The 14,827-nt window shown below is 51.7% G+C and overlaps 1 protein-coding gene across 5 annotated transcripts in view; it reads right to left on the bottom strand.

Annotated features, from left to right (window-relative positions):
- ADAM15 (ADAM metallopeptidase domain 15) overlaps positions 1 to 14,827 on the bottom strand; it is a 97,271-nt gene that overhangs the window by 54,970 nt on the left and 27,474 nt on the right. For 2 of the 5 annotated variants that reach the window (XM_073637299.1, XM_073637303.1), the window contains 7 exons: positions 14,630 to 14,825; positions 14,400 to 14,477; positions 9,657 to 9,768; positions 9,435 to 9,579; positions 9,258 to 9,357; positions 8,917 to 8,994; positions 8,674 to 8,748 (listed from right to left, as the gene is read on the bottom strand). In XM_073637299.1, coding sequence (XP_073493400.1) covers positions 8,674 to 8,748; positions 8,917 to 8,994; positions 9,258 to 9,357; positions 9,435 to 9,579; positions 9,657 to 9,768; positions 14,400 to 14,477; positions 14,630 to 14,825 — 784 coding nt within the window. The remainder of the gene's footprint in view (positions 1 to 8,673; positions 8,749 to 8,916; positions 8,995 to 9,257; positions 9,358 to 9,434; positions 9,580 to 9,656; positions 9,769 to 14,399; positions 14,478 to 14,629; positions 14,826 to 14,827) is intronic. The other 3 variants (XM_073637300.1, XM_073637301.1, XM_073637302.1) reach the window with 3 other exon arrangements.

Genomic DNA, 14,827 nt, shown 5'->3' with positions numbered 1-14,827 from the left:
AAGAGACGTGTGAGGATTATATAGAGCCACGATCACATGAAGAAGAGACGTGTGAGGATTATATAGAGTCACGATCACATGAAGAAGAAGAGACGTGTGAGGATTATATAGAGCCACGATCACATGAAGGAGAGACGTGAGGATTATATAGAGCCACGATCACATGAAGAAGAGACGTGTGAGGATTATATAGAGCCGCGATCACATGAAGAAGAAGAGACGTGTGAGGATTATATAGAGCCACGATCACATGAAGAAGAGAAGTGTGAGGATTATATAGAGCCACGATCACATGAAGAAGAAGAGACGTGTGAGGATTATATAGAGCCGCGATCACATGAAGAAGAAGAGACGTGTGAGGATTATATAGAGCCACGATCACATGAAGAAGAGACGTGTGAGGATTATATAGAGCCACGATCACATGAAGAAGAGACGTGTGAGGATTATATAGAGCCACGATCACATGAAGAAGAGACGTGTGAGGATTATATAGAGCCGCGATCACATGAAGAAGAAGAGACGTGTGAGGATTATATAGAGCCACGATCACATGAAGAAGAAGAGACGTGTGAGGATTATATAGAGCCGCGATCACATGAAGAAGAAGAGACGTGTGAGGATTATATAGAGCCACGATCACATGAAGAACAAGAGACGTGTGAGGATTATATAGAGCCACGATCACATGAAGAGACGTGTGAGGATTATATAGAGCCACGATCACATGAAGAAGAGACGTGTGAGGATTATATAGAGCCGCGATCACATGAAGAAGACACGTGTGAGGATTATATAGAGCTACGATCACATGAAGAAGAGACGTGTGAGGATTATATAGAGCCACGATCACATGAAGAAGAAGAGACGTGTGAGGATTATATAGAGCCACGATCACATGAAGAGACGTGTGAGGATTATATAGAGCCACGATCACATGAAGAAGAGACGTGTGAGGATTATATAGAGCCGCGATCACATGAAGAAGAGGAGACGTGTGAGGATTATATAGAGCCGCGACCACATGAAGAAGAGACGTGTGAGGATTATATAGGGCCGCGACCACATGAAGAAGAAGAGACGTGTGAGGATTATATAGAGCCACGATCACATGAAGAAGAGGAGACGTGTGAGGATTATATAGAGCCGCGATCACATGAAGAAGAAGAGACGTGTGAGGATTATATAGAGCCACGATCACATGAAGAAGAGACGTGTGAGGATTATATAGAGCCACGATCACATGAAGAAGAGGAGACGTGTGAGGATTATATAGAGCCACGATCACATGAAGAAGAGGAGACGTGTGAGGATTATATAGAGCCGCGATCACATGAAGAAGAAGAGACGTGTGAGGATTATATAGAGCCGCGATCACATGAAGAAGAGACGTGTGAGGATTATATAGAGCCACGATCACATGAAGAAGAGACGTGTGAGGATTATATAGAGCCACGATCACATGAAGAAGAAGAGACGTGTGAGGATTATATAGAGCCGCGACCACATGAAGAAGAAGAGACGTGTGAGGATTATATAGAGCCACGATCACATGAAGAAGAGACGTGTGAGGATTATATAGAGCCACGATCACATGAAGAAGAGGAGACGTGTGAGGATTATATAGAGCCGCGATCACATGAAGAAGAAGAGACGTGTGAGGATTATATAGAGCCGCGATCACATGAAGAAGAGACGTGTGAGGATTATATAGAGCCACGATCACATGAAGAAGAAGAGACGTGTGAGGATTATATAGAGCCACGATCACATGAAGAAGAGACGTGTGAGGATTATATAGAGCCGCGATCACATGGAGAAGAAGAGACGTGTGAGGATTATATAGAGCCACGATCACATGAAGAAGAAGAGACGTGTGAGGATTATATAGAGCCGCGATCACATGAAGAAGAGGAGACGTGTGAGGATTATATAGAGCCACGATCACATGAAGAAGAGGAGACGTGTGAGGATTATATAGAGCCGCGATCACATGAAGAAGAAGAGACGTGTGAGGATTATATAGAGCCGCGATCACATGAAGAAGAGACGTGTGAGGATTATATAGAGCCACGATCACATGAAGAAGAGACGTGTGAGGATTATATAGAGCCGCGATCACATGAAGAAGAAGAGACGTGTGAGGATTATATAGAGTCACGATCACATGAAGAAGAGACGTGTGAGGATTATATAGAGCCGCGATCACATGAAGAAGAAGAGACGTGTGAGGATTATATAGAGCCCCGATCACATGAAGAAGAAGAGACGTGTGAGGATTATATAGAGTCACGATCACATGAAGAAGAGACGTGTGAGGATTATATAGAGCCACGATCACATGAAGAAGAAGAGACGTGTGAGGGTTATATAGAGCCACGATCACATGAAGAAGAAGAGACGTGTGAGGGTTATATAGAGCCACGATCACATGAAGAAGAGACGTGTGAGGATTATATAGAGCCGCGATCACATGAAGAAGAGACGTGTGAGGATTATATAGAGCCGCGATCACATGAAGAAGAAGAGACGTGTGAGGATTATATAGAGCCGCGATCACATGAAGAAGAAGAGACGTGTGAGGGTTATATAGAGCCACGATCACATGAAGAAGAGACGTGTGAGGATTATATAGAGCCGCGATCACATGAAGAAGAGACGTGTGAGGATTATATAGAGCCGCGATCACATGAAGAAGAAGAGACGTGTGAGGATTATATAGAGCCGCGATCACATGAAGAAGAAGAGACGTGTGAGGATTATATAGAGCCGCGATCACATGAAGAAGAGACGTGTGAGGATTATATAGAGTCACGATCACATGAAGAAGAAGAGACGTGTCAGGATTATATAGAGCCACGATCACATGAAGAAGAAGAGACGTGTGAGGATTATATAGAGCCACGATCACATGAAGAAGAAGAGACGTGTGAGGATTATATAGAGCCACGATCACATGAAGAAGAGACGTGTGAGGATTATATAGAGCCCCGATCACATGAAGAAGAAGAGACGTGTGAGGATTATATAGAGCCGCGATAACATGAAGAAGAGACGTGTGAGGATTATATAGAGCCACAATCACATGAAGAAGAAGAGACGTGTGAGGATTATATAGAGCCGCGATAACATGAAGAAGAGACGTGTGAGGATTATATAGAGCCACGATCACATGAAGAAGAAGAGACGTGTGAGGATTATATAGAGCCACGATCACATGAAGAAGAGACGTGTGAGGATTATATAGAGCCACGATCACATGAAGAAGAGACGTGTGAGGATTATATAGAGCCGCGATCACATGAAGAAGAAGAGACGTGTGAGGATTATATAGAGCCCCGATCACATGAAGAAGAAGAGACGTGTGAGGATTATATAGAGCCGCGATCACATGAAGAAGAAGAGACGTGTGAGGATTATACAGAGCCGCGACCACACGAAGAAGAGACGTGTGAGGATTATATAGAGCCGCGATCACATGAAGAAGAAGAGACGTGTGAGGATTATATAGAGCCGCGATCACATAAAGAAGAGACGTGTGAGGATTATATAGAGCCGCGATCACATGAAGAAGAAGAGACGTGTGAGGATTATACAGAGCCGCGACCACACGAAGAAGAAGAGACGTGTGAGGATTATATAGAGCCACGATCACATGAAGAAGAGACGTGTGAGGATTATATAGAGCCGCGATCACATGAAGAAGAAGAGACGTGTGAGGATTATATAGAGCCGCGATCACATGAAGAAGAAGAGACGTGTGAGGATTATATAGAGCCGCGACCACATGAAGAAGAGACGTGTGAGGATTATATAGAGCCACGATCACATGAAGAAGAGACGTGTGAGGATTATATAGGGCCACGATCACATGAAGAAGAGACGTGTGAGGATTATATAGAGCCGCGATCACATGAAGAAGAGGAGACGTGTGAGGATTATATAGAGCCACGATCACATGAAGGAGAGACGTGTGAGGATTATATAGAGCCACGATCACATGAAGAAGAGACGTGTGAGGATTATATAGAGCCACGATCACATGAAGAGACGTGTGAGGATTATATAGAGCCGCGATCACATGAAGAAGAAGAGACGTGTGAGGATTATATAGAGCCACGATCACATGAAGAAGAGACGTGTGAGGATTATATAGAGCCACGATCACATGAAGAAGAGACGTGTGAGGATTATATAGAGCCACGATCACATGAAGAAGAAGAGACGTGTGAGGATTATATAGAGCCACGATCACATGAAGAAGAAGAGACGTGTGAGGATTACATAGAGCCACGATCACATGTAGAAGAAGAGACGTGTGAGGATTATATAGAGCCACGATCACATGAAGAGACGTGTGAGGATTATATAGAGCCACGATCACATGAAGAAGAGACGTGTGAGGATTATATAGAGCCACGATCACATGAAGAAGAGGAGACGTGTGAGGATTATATAGAGCCACGATCACATGAAGAAGAGACGTGTGAGGATTATATAGAGCCACGATCACATGAAGAAGAGACGTGTGAGGATTATATAGAGCCGCGATCACATGAAGAAGAAGAGACGTGTGAGGATTATATAGAGCCGCGATCACATGAAGAAGAGACGTGTGAGGATTATATAGAGCCACGATCACATGAAGAGACGTGTGAGGATTATATAGAGTCGCGATCACATGAAGAAGAGACGTGTGAGGATTATATAGAGTCGCGATCACATGAAGAAGAGACGTGTGAGGATTATATAGAGCCGCGATCACATGAAGAAGAAGAGACGTGTGAGGATTATATAGAGCCACGATCACATGAAGAAGAGACGTGTGAGGATTATATAGAGCCACGATCACATGAAGAGACGTGTGAGGATTATATAGAGCCGCGATCACATGAAGAAGAAGAGACGTGTGAGGATTATATAGAGCCACGATCACATGAAGAAGAGACGTGTGAGGATTATATAGAGCCGCGATCACATGAAGAAGAGACGTGTGAGGATTATATAGAGCCACGATCACATGAAGAAGAGACGTGTGAGGATTATATAGAGCCACGATCACATGAAGAAGAAGAGACGTGTGAGGATTATATAGAGCCACGATCACATGAAGAAGAAGAGACGTGTGAGGATTATATAGAGCCACGATCACATGTAGAAGAAGAGACGTGTGAGGATTATATAGAGCCACGATCACATGAAGAGACGTGTGAGGATTATATAGAGCCACGATCACATGAAGAAGAGACGTGTGAGGATTATATAGAGCCACGATCACATGAAGAAGAGACGTGTGAGGATTATATAGAGCCACGATCACATGAAGAAGAAGAGACGTGTGAGGATTATATAGAGCCGCGATCACATGAAGAAGAGACGTGTGAGGATTATATAGAGCCACGATCACATGAAGAAGAGACGTGTGAGGATTATATAGAGCCGCGATCACATGAAGAAGAGACGTGTGAGGATTATATAGACCCGCGATCACATGAAGAAGAGACGTGTGAGGATTATATAGAGCCGCGATCACATGAAGAAGAAGAGACGTGTGAGGATTATATAGAGCCGCGATCACATGAAGAAGAGACGTGTGAGGATTATATAGAGCCGCGATCACATGAAGAAGAAGAGACGTGTGAGGATTATATAGAGCCGCGATCACATGAAGAAGAGACGTGTGAGGATTATATAGAGCCACGATCACATGAAGAAGAGGAGACGTGTGAGGATTATATAGAGTCACGATCACATGAAGAAGAAGAGACGTGTGAGGATTATATAGAGCCACGATCACATGAAGAAGAGACGTGTGAGGATTATATAGAGCCGCGATCACATGAAGAAGAAGAGACGTGTGAGGATTATATAGAGCCACGATCACATGAAGAAGAGACGTGTGAGGATTATATAGAGCCGCGATCACATGAAGAAGAAGAGACGTGTGAGGATTATATAGAGCCACGATCACATGAAGAAGAAGAGACGTGTGAGGATTATATAGAGCCACGATCACATGAAGAAGAAGAGACGTGTGAGGATTATATAGAGCCGCGATCACATGAAGAAGAGACGTGTGAGGATTATATAGAGCCACGATCACATGAAGAAGAAGAGACGTGTGAGGATTATATAGAGCCACGATCACATGAAGAAGAGACGTGTGAGGATTATATAGAGCCGCGATCACATGAAGAAGAGACGTGTGAGGATTATATAGAGCCACGATCACATGAAGAAGAGACGTGTGAGGATTATATAGAGCCGCGATCACATGAAGAAGAAGAGACGTGTGAGGATTATATAGAGCCGCGATCACATGAAGAAGAGACGTGTGAGGATTATATAGAGCCACGATCACATGAAGAAGAGACGTGTGAGGATTATATAGAGCCGCGATCACATGAAGAAGAGACGTGTGAGGATTATATAGAGCCGCGATCACATGAAGAAGAAGAGACGTGTGAGGATTATATAGAGCCGCGATAACATGAAGAAGAGACGTGTGAGGATTATATAGAGCCACGATCACATGAAGAAGAAGAGACGTGTGAGGATTATATAGAGCCGCGATCACATGAAGAAGAGACGTGTGAGGATTATATAGAGCCGCGATCACATGAAGAAGAAGAGACGTGTGAGGATTATATAGAGCCACGATCACATGAAGAAGAGGAGACGTGTGAGGATTATATAGAGCCGCGATCACATGAAGAAGAAGAGACGTGTGAGGATTATATAGAGCCACGATCACATGAAGAAGAGGAGACGTGTGAGGATTATATAGAGCCACGATCACATGAAGAAGAAGAGACGTGTGAGGATTATATAGAGCCACGATCACATGAAGAAGAGAAGTGTGAGGATTATATAGAGCCACGATCACATGAAGAAGAAGAGACGTGTGAGGATTATATAGAGCCGCGATCACATGAAGAAGAGACGTGTGAGGATTATATAGAGCCACGATCACATGAAGAAGAAGAGACGTGTGAGGATTATATAGAGCCGCGATCACATGAAGAAGAAGAGACGTGTGAGGATTATATAGAGCCGCGATCACATGAAGAAGAAGAGACGTGTGAGGATTATATAGAGCCACGATCACATGAAGAAGAGACGTGTGAGGATTATATAGAGCCGCGATCACATGAAGAAGAGACGTGTGAGGATTATATAGAGCCGCGATCACATGAAGAAGAGACGTGTGAGGATTATATAGAGCCACGATCACATGAAGAAGAGACGTGTGAGGATTATATAGAGCCGCGATCACATGAAGAAGAGACGTGTGAGGATTATATAGAGCCGCGATCACATGAAGAAGAAGAGACGTGTGAGGATTATATAGAGCCGCGATCACATGAAGAAGAGACGTGTGAGGATTATATAGAGCCGCGATCACATGAAGAAGAGACGTGTGAGGATTATATAGAGCCGCGATCACATGAAGAAGAGACGTGTGAGGATTATATAGAGCCACGATCACATGAAGAAGAGACGTGTGAGGATTATATAGAGCCACGATCACATGAAGAAGAAGAGACGTGTGAGGATTATATAGAGCCGCGATCACATGAAGAAGAAGAGACGTGTGAGGATTATATAGAGCCACGATCACATGAAGAAGAGAAGTGTGAGGATTATATAGAGCCGCGATCACATGAAGAAGAGACGTGTGAGGATTATATAGAGCCACGATCACATGAAGAAGAAGAGACGTGTGAGGATTATATAGAGCCCCGATCACATGAAGAAGAGACGTGTGAGGATTATATAGAGCCGCGATCACATGAGGAAGAAGAGACGTGTGAGGATTATATAGTGCCGCGATCACATGAAGAAGAGACGTGTGAGGATTATATAGAGCCACGATCACATGAAGAGACGTGTGAGGATTATATAGAGCCACGATCACATGAAGAAGAGACGTGTGAGGATTATATAGAGCCGCGATCACATGAAGAAGAAGAGACGTGTGAGGATTATATAGAGCCGCGATCACATGAAGAAGAGACGTGTGAGGATTATATAGAGCCGCGATCACATGGAGAAGAGACGTGTGAGGATTATATAGAGCCGCGATCACATGGAGAAGAAGAGACGTATGAGGATTATATAGGGTCATGGTCACGAGACTTGTGAGGATTATATAGGGCCGTGGTCACGAGACGTGTGAGGATTATATAGGGTCGCGGTTATGAGACGTGTGAGGATTATATAGGGTTGCGGTTACGAGACGTGTGAGGATTATATAGGGTCATGGTCACGAGACGTGTGAGGATTATATAGGGTCGCGGTTACGAGACATGTGAGGATTATATAGGGCCGTGGTTAAGAGACGTGTGAGGATTAGTTCCTGTAGAGGACACAGGAGGCTTATGATGACTTCAGGACTTGGTGGTCTCCATTGTTTGCAGGTCTCCGGCACGTTTTTCCTTTATAGTCTCTTCTTCGCGCTCGCTGATCTGTGAAGATTGCCGTGTCCTCTTTGTTCTCTCGCAGTTACCTTCCACATTTTCTCTATATACTATATATACTGTATTTGTGTACACCCCCCACGTCTCCGGCCGTACGTCATCCGTGTATTATCTACCTCTTACAGCAGATACACATTAACCCTCCCGTTCCCAGGTTTCCCTGCACCGGTGTACACAGCGCCCTGCCTGTTACCTGGGCCCGACGTGGCAGAGGGTCCACAGGAAGGGGCCGAGTTGGGGCAGGCGGCCTGTCCTGAGCAGCAGCAGCCTGGATGAAGAAAGCGGTGAGAATGACTTACAGCCATGCAGAGAGTCTAAGCTGGGCAATGAGCGGACCCCACCGTGCCGTAGCCGGGGCGGGGGTTACAGAGAAGCAGCATGCAGAAGCTCCGCAGAGGACTGGGCCACCAGGACACACCGCACTCCCCTATATTACCTGGCCGTGCTTCTCGACGGGGTCTGGCGGCAGAGGCTTGGATGGAGGATCGGGCCGCTCTTGGCCATCAGTATCAGACTGAGCAGAACATGGAGACAGATGGACAGGATGGGAGGACACAGAGGCGACAGATCGGAGGGAGGTAGAGAAGAGTCAGACATTAATATCGTGCCAGGTTAGTCGCTAGTCAGGGTGAACACGTACAGAACATGCCAAGTACATGCATGGCCAGCAAGTGCGTCTACAATGACCCAGACCCCGGGGAGGGCAGAGAAGATGAGAGTTGTCCCCCTCTACTCCTCCCAGCCCTCTGCGACGGAGCCGTGTCATCTCCTCCTCACCTCGGGCCCCGCGGACATCAGCTGCAGCTCCGTACTCTGCGTCCTGTGAGGCGGCAGCGGCGGGCGCTGGGGTCGAGGCTGGGCGCTCGTCTGGGTCACCCTGGAGAGAAGGGGATACAGGTCAGGGGGCTGCACACTGGTACACATACAGAGTATATGCGTGTACGGCGTCCTCACCTGTACTGACATTTCCCGCTCTGGGTGAAGATATTCCCGAGCCTCCGCTGTATAGATCTGCGCTTCCGGTAACAGAGGAGGAGGAGGGCGAGGAGGAGGATGACCAGGAGGACCAAGACCACTGTGCCAGCCACTGAGCTGCGGGCTGGGGACAGGAAGCACAGATACAGACCCTGATAATAATGGAGGACGGCACTGCTCATAGAACAGACAGAACCTCACCGTCCTCCAGGGCTACCGGACCACTGTCCACACTGCCACCATGGCCAGAGGAGCCGCACAGCGGAGGAGCCCAGCCGGGGGCGCAGTGACAGTTTCCATTACTGTTACACACCTGCAATCAGAAAAGGAGTGAGGAGGACGGCACCTGACTGGAAAGAAGAATGGGGACATGAGAGGGACAGCCGAGGGCAGATAGCGACGGGAGAAGGGGAAGAGAACGGCCGGAGGGAGAGACGAGAGGGACAGATGGCGACACGAGAGGGACGGCCGAGGGCAGATGGCGACGGGAGAAGGGGAAGAGAGCGGCCGGAGGAAGACAAGAGGGCTGTTGGAGGGAGAGACGAGAGGGACAGGGGGTGACACTAGGGGAACGGAAGAGGGCAGATGGAGACGGGAGTAGGTAAGAGGGCGGCAGGAGGAAGTTAAGAGGGCAGCCGGAGGGGGACCGCAGGAAGCTAAGAGGGCGGTCGGACAAAGAGACGAGAGGGACAGATGGTGACGGGAGAAGGGGAAGAGGGCGGCAGGAGGGAGAGACGAGAGGGACAGATGGCGACACGAGAAGGACGGCCAAGGGCAGATGGAGACGGGAGGAGGTAAGAGGGCGGCAGGAGGAAGTTAAGAGGGCAGCCGGAGGGGGACCGCAGGAAGCTAAGAGGGCGGTCGGACAAAGAGACGAGAGGGACAGATGGTGACGGGAGAAGGGGAAGAGGGCGGCAGGAGGGAGAGAAAGAGGGACAGATGGCGACACGAGAAGGACGGCCAACGGCAGATGGCGACGGGAGAAAGGGAAGAGGGCGGTCGGAGAGAGAGACGAGAGGGACAGATGGCGACACAAGAGGGACAGACAAGGGCAGATGGCGACGGGAGAAGGGGAAGAGAATGGCCGGAGGGAGCCAAGAGGGCAGTCGGATGGGGAGACGAGAGGGACAGATGGTGACACAAGAGGGACGGCCGAGGGCAGATGGAGAAGGGAGAAGGGGAAGAGAGCGGCCGGAGGAAGACAAGAGGGCTGTTGGAGGGAGAGACGAGAGGGACAGGGGGTGACACTAGGGGAACGGAAGAGGGCAGATGGAGACGGGAGGAGGTAAGAGGGCGGCAGGAGGAAGTTAAGAGGGCAGCCGGAGGGGGACCGCAGGAAGCTAAGAGGGCGGTCGGACAAAGAGACGAGAGGGACAGATGGTGACGGGAGAAGGGGAAGAGGGCGGCAGGAGGGAGAGACGAGAGGGACAGATGGCGACACGAGAAGGACGGCCAAGGGCAGATGGAGACGGGAGGAGGTAAGAGGGCGGCAGGAGGAAGTTAAGAGGGCAGCCGGAGGGGGACCGCAGGAAGCTAAGAGGGCGGTCGGACAAAGAGACGAGAGGGACAGATGGTGACGGGAGAAGGGGAAGAGGGCGGCAGGAGGGAGAGAAAAGAGGGACAGATGGCGACACGAGAAGGACGGCCAACGGCAGATGGCGACGGGAGAAAGGGAAGAGGGCGGTCGGAGAGAGAGACGAGAGGGACAGATGGCGACACAAGAGGGACAGACAAGGGCAGATGGCGACGGGAGAAGGGGAAGAGAATGGCCGGAGGGAGCCAAGAGGACAGTCGGATGGGGAGACGAGAGGGACAGATGGTGACACAAGAGGGACGGCCTAGGGCAGATGGAGAAGGGAGAAGGGGAAGAGAGCGGCCGGAGGAAGACAAGAGGGCTGTTGGAGGGAGAGACGAGAGGGACAGGGGGTGACACTAGGGGAACGAAAGAGGGCAGATGGAGACGGGAGGAGGTAAGAGGGCGGCAGGAGGAAGTTAAGAGGGCAGCCGGAGGGGGGCCGCAGGAAGCTAAGAGGGCGGTCGGACAGAGAGACGAGAGGGACAGATGGTGACGGGAGAAGGACGGCCGAGGGCAGATGGCGACGGGAGAAAGGGAAGAGGGCGGTCGGAGGGAGAGACGAGAGGGACAGATGGTGACACGAGAGGGACGGCCGAGGGCAGATGGCGACGGGAGAAGGGGAAGAGGGCGGCCAGAGGGAAGGACGGGCGGCGACACTAGGGGGATGGAAGAGGGCAGATGGAGACGAGAGGAGGTAAGAGGGCGGCCGGAGGGAGGGACGGAAGGTGACATGAGGACGATGGACAAGGGAAGATAGCGACAGGAGGAAGGTAAGAAGGCGACAAGGGAAGAGGGCAGCCGGAAGGAGAGACGAGAGGGACAGATGGGGACACAAGTGGGAAGGACGGGGGCAGCTGGCGCCGGGAGGAAGGCAAGAGGGCGCTAAGAGGGCGGCCGGAGGGCACTAAGAGGACGGCCGGAGGGCACTAAGAGGACGGCCGGACGGAGCTAAGAGGGCGGCCGGACGGAGCTAAGAGGGCGGCCGGTGGGAGCTAAGAGGGAGGGATGAGAGGGACGGAAGGTGACACTAGGGGGGACAGGAGGGACGGATGAGGGTGGCCGGAGGGAGGGACGAAAGGGACACATGGCGACAGAAGGAGGACGGACGAGGGCAGATGGCGACGGGAGGAAGGGAAGAGGGCGGCCGGAGAGAGCTAAGAGGGCGGCTGGAAGTAGGGATGAGAGGGAAGGAAGGTAACACAAGGGAGGCCGGAGGGAACTAAGAGGAACGTATAGGGACACGATGGGGACGAAAGAGGGCAGCTGGCGATGGGAGGGAGGGACAGAGGGCGGCTGGAGGGAGGGACAGAGGGCGGCACAAGGGCAGATGGCGACGGGAGGAAGGTAAGAAGGCGGCCGGAGGGAGGGACGAGAAGGACAGATGGCGACACGAGGGAGGCGGACGAGGGCAGATGGCGACGGAAGGAAGGGAAGAGGGCAGCTAGAGGAAACTAAGAGAGTGGCCGGAAGGAGAGACGGATGGGGATACGAGGGGAACAGACGAGGGCATCTAGCAATGGGGGGGAAGGGAAGAGAGCGGCCGGAGGGAGTTAAGAAAGCGGTCGGAGGGAGGGACGGAAGGTGACACGAGGACGACGGACAAGGGCAGATGGCGACGGGAGGAAGCTAAGAAGGCGGCCGGAGGGAGGCATGGCGGCACGAGCGGGACGGACAACGGCAGATAGCGACAGGAGGAGGGGAAGAGGGTGGCCGGAGGGAGCTAAGAAGGTGGCCAGAGGGAGGGACGGAAGGTGACACGAGAACGGACAAATGCAGATGACGATGGGAGAAGGGAAGAGGACGGCCGAAAGGGGCTAAGTGGGCAGTCGGAAGGAGGGACGAGAGCGACAAATGGTGACACGGATGGGACAGATGAGGGCAGCTGGCAACGGGAAGAGGGTGGCAGGAGAGAGCTAAGAGGGCGGTCGGAGGCAGGGACAGAAGGTGACACCAGGGGGACGGCAGGGAAGGATGAGGATGGCCGGAAAGAGGGACGAGGAGGGACGGATGAGGGCGGCCAGAACGTAAGTTAACACGAGAGGGACAGGAGGGACGGATGAGGGCGGCCAGAAGGAAGGATGAGGGACAAGGGCGGATGGAAGGTGATACGAGAGGGACAGGAGGGACGGATGAGGGCGGCCGGTAGGAGGGATGAAGGGGGGATGAAGGCGGCCGGAAGGAGGGATGAGGGGGACGGAAGGAGGGACGGGTGAAGGCGACCGGAAGGTGACATGAGGGGGACGGGAGGGACAGATGAGGGTGGCCGTAAGGAGGGACAAGGGGAACGGAAGTTGACAAGAGAGGGACAGGAGGGACGGATGAGGGCGGCGGGAAGGAGGGATGAGGGACAAGGGGGGACGGAAGGTAATACGAAAGGGACAGGAGGGACAGATGAAGGCGGCCGGAAGGTGACACGAGGGGGACGGGAGGGGCAGATGAAGGCGGCCAGGAGGGACAAGGGGGACAGATGAGGGCAGCCGTAAGGAGGGACGAGGGGGACGGATGAAGGCAGCCGTAAGGAGGGACGAGGGGGACTGATGAGGGCAGCCGTAAGGAGGGACGAGGGGGACGGATGAAGGCAGCCGTAAGGAGGGACGAGGGGGGCGGATGAGGGCAGCCGTAAGGAGGGACGAGGGGGACGGATGAGGGCAGCCGTAAGGAGGGACGAGGGGGACGGATGAGGGCAGCCGTAAGGAGGGACGAGGGGGACGGATGAGGGCAGCCGTAAGGAGGGACGAGGGGGACGGATCAGGGTAGCCGTAAGGAGGGACGAGGGGGACGGATGAGGCAGCCGTAAGGAGGGAAGAGGGGGACGGATGAGGGCAGCTGTAAGGAGGGAAGAGGGGGACGGACGAGGGCAGCCGTAAGGAGGGAAGAGGGGTATGGATGAGGGCAGCCGTAAGGAGGGACGAGGGGGATGGATGAGGGCAGCCGTAAGGAAGGACGAGGGGGACGGATGAGGGCAGCCGTAAGGAGGGACGAGGGGGACGGATGAGGGCAGCCGTAAGGAGGGACCAGGGGGACAGATGAGGGCAGCCGTAAGGAGGGACGGAAGGTGACAGGAAAAACGTGACAAGGGGAGGCACATGCGAGGGTGTGAGAACGGGTAAGGATGACCTAAGACAGGAATTGACAAGGAGAAAATGAACAGTGACTCGAGGGGACTGACAAGGACGGAAGGTGACACGGGGAAAACACAACGGTGGAAGGTGACGTGCAAGGGAGAGGGATGGACAAGGGGGTGGAAAATGACATGGAGAGGGAGAAAAGAGGAGGGCGGCCAGTGATAGATGGTGACAGAGGGGAGGGTGGATTGACGACAGTGGCCATTGACAGGAGGTAATACACGAGGCACCGCCAACTCTCACCCCGTGTCCACCACATCGGCTCCGGCAAGCCTGGACCTTCAGTTCTGCAGAATCTCGGCACTGCTGATTAATACAAACCTAGAAGAGGAGCAGCGGGAGGTCAGTGATGAGAGGACGGACAGAGCGGACATCACAGGGGGAGAGCAGTAAGGACCCTCCAGACCATTCTCTGGTTTCCCTTGACCTTTGTAGCTGGCACTGCCCAGCATGGTACACTGGTCTGTACTTACCCTTCCTGGGCCGCAGACCGTGCCAGCCTTCACCAGAACAGAGTCCCACACATCATCCCCCAGATTAATGTAGGTGCCCCGACACGAGATCTCCGTCCCATTCACCGAGAGCTTGATGAGAAGGATCTCCGCACTGGCACCCAGCAGGGGGCGATGTCTACCACCGACACACTGAATGCTGCCACAGAGGAGGTTCCT

The sequence above is a fragment of the Phyllobates terribilis genome, unplaced genomic scaffold (genome assembly GCF_046119375.1).
Source record: "Phyllobates terribilis strain yellow unplaced genomic scaffold, ASM4611937v1 Scaffold_6__1_contigs__length_29720123, whole genome shotgun sequence".
In the NCBI taxonomy this organism is placed as follows: domain Eukaryota; kingdom Metazoa; phylum Chordata; class Amphibia; order Anura; family Dendrobatidae; genus Phyllobates; species Phyllobates terribilis.
The sequence above is the reverse complement of the archived record's forward strand: the minus strand, read 5'-3'. Positions and strand labels throughout refer to the sequence as shown.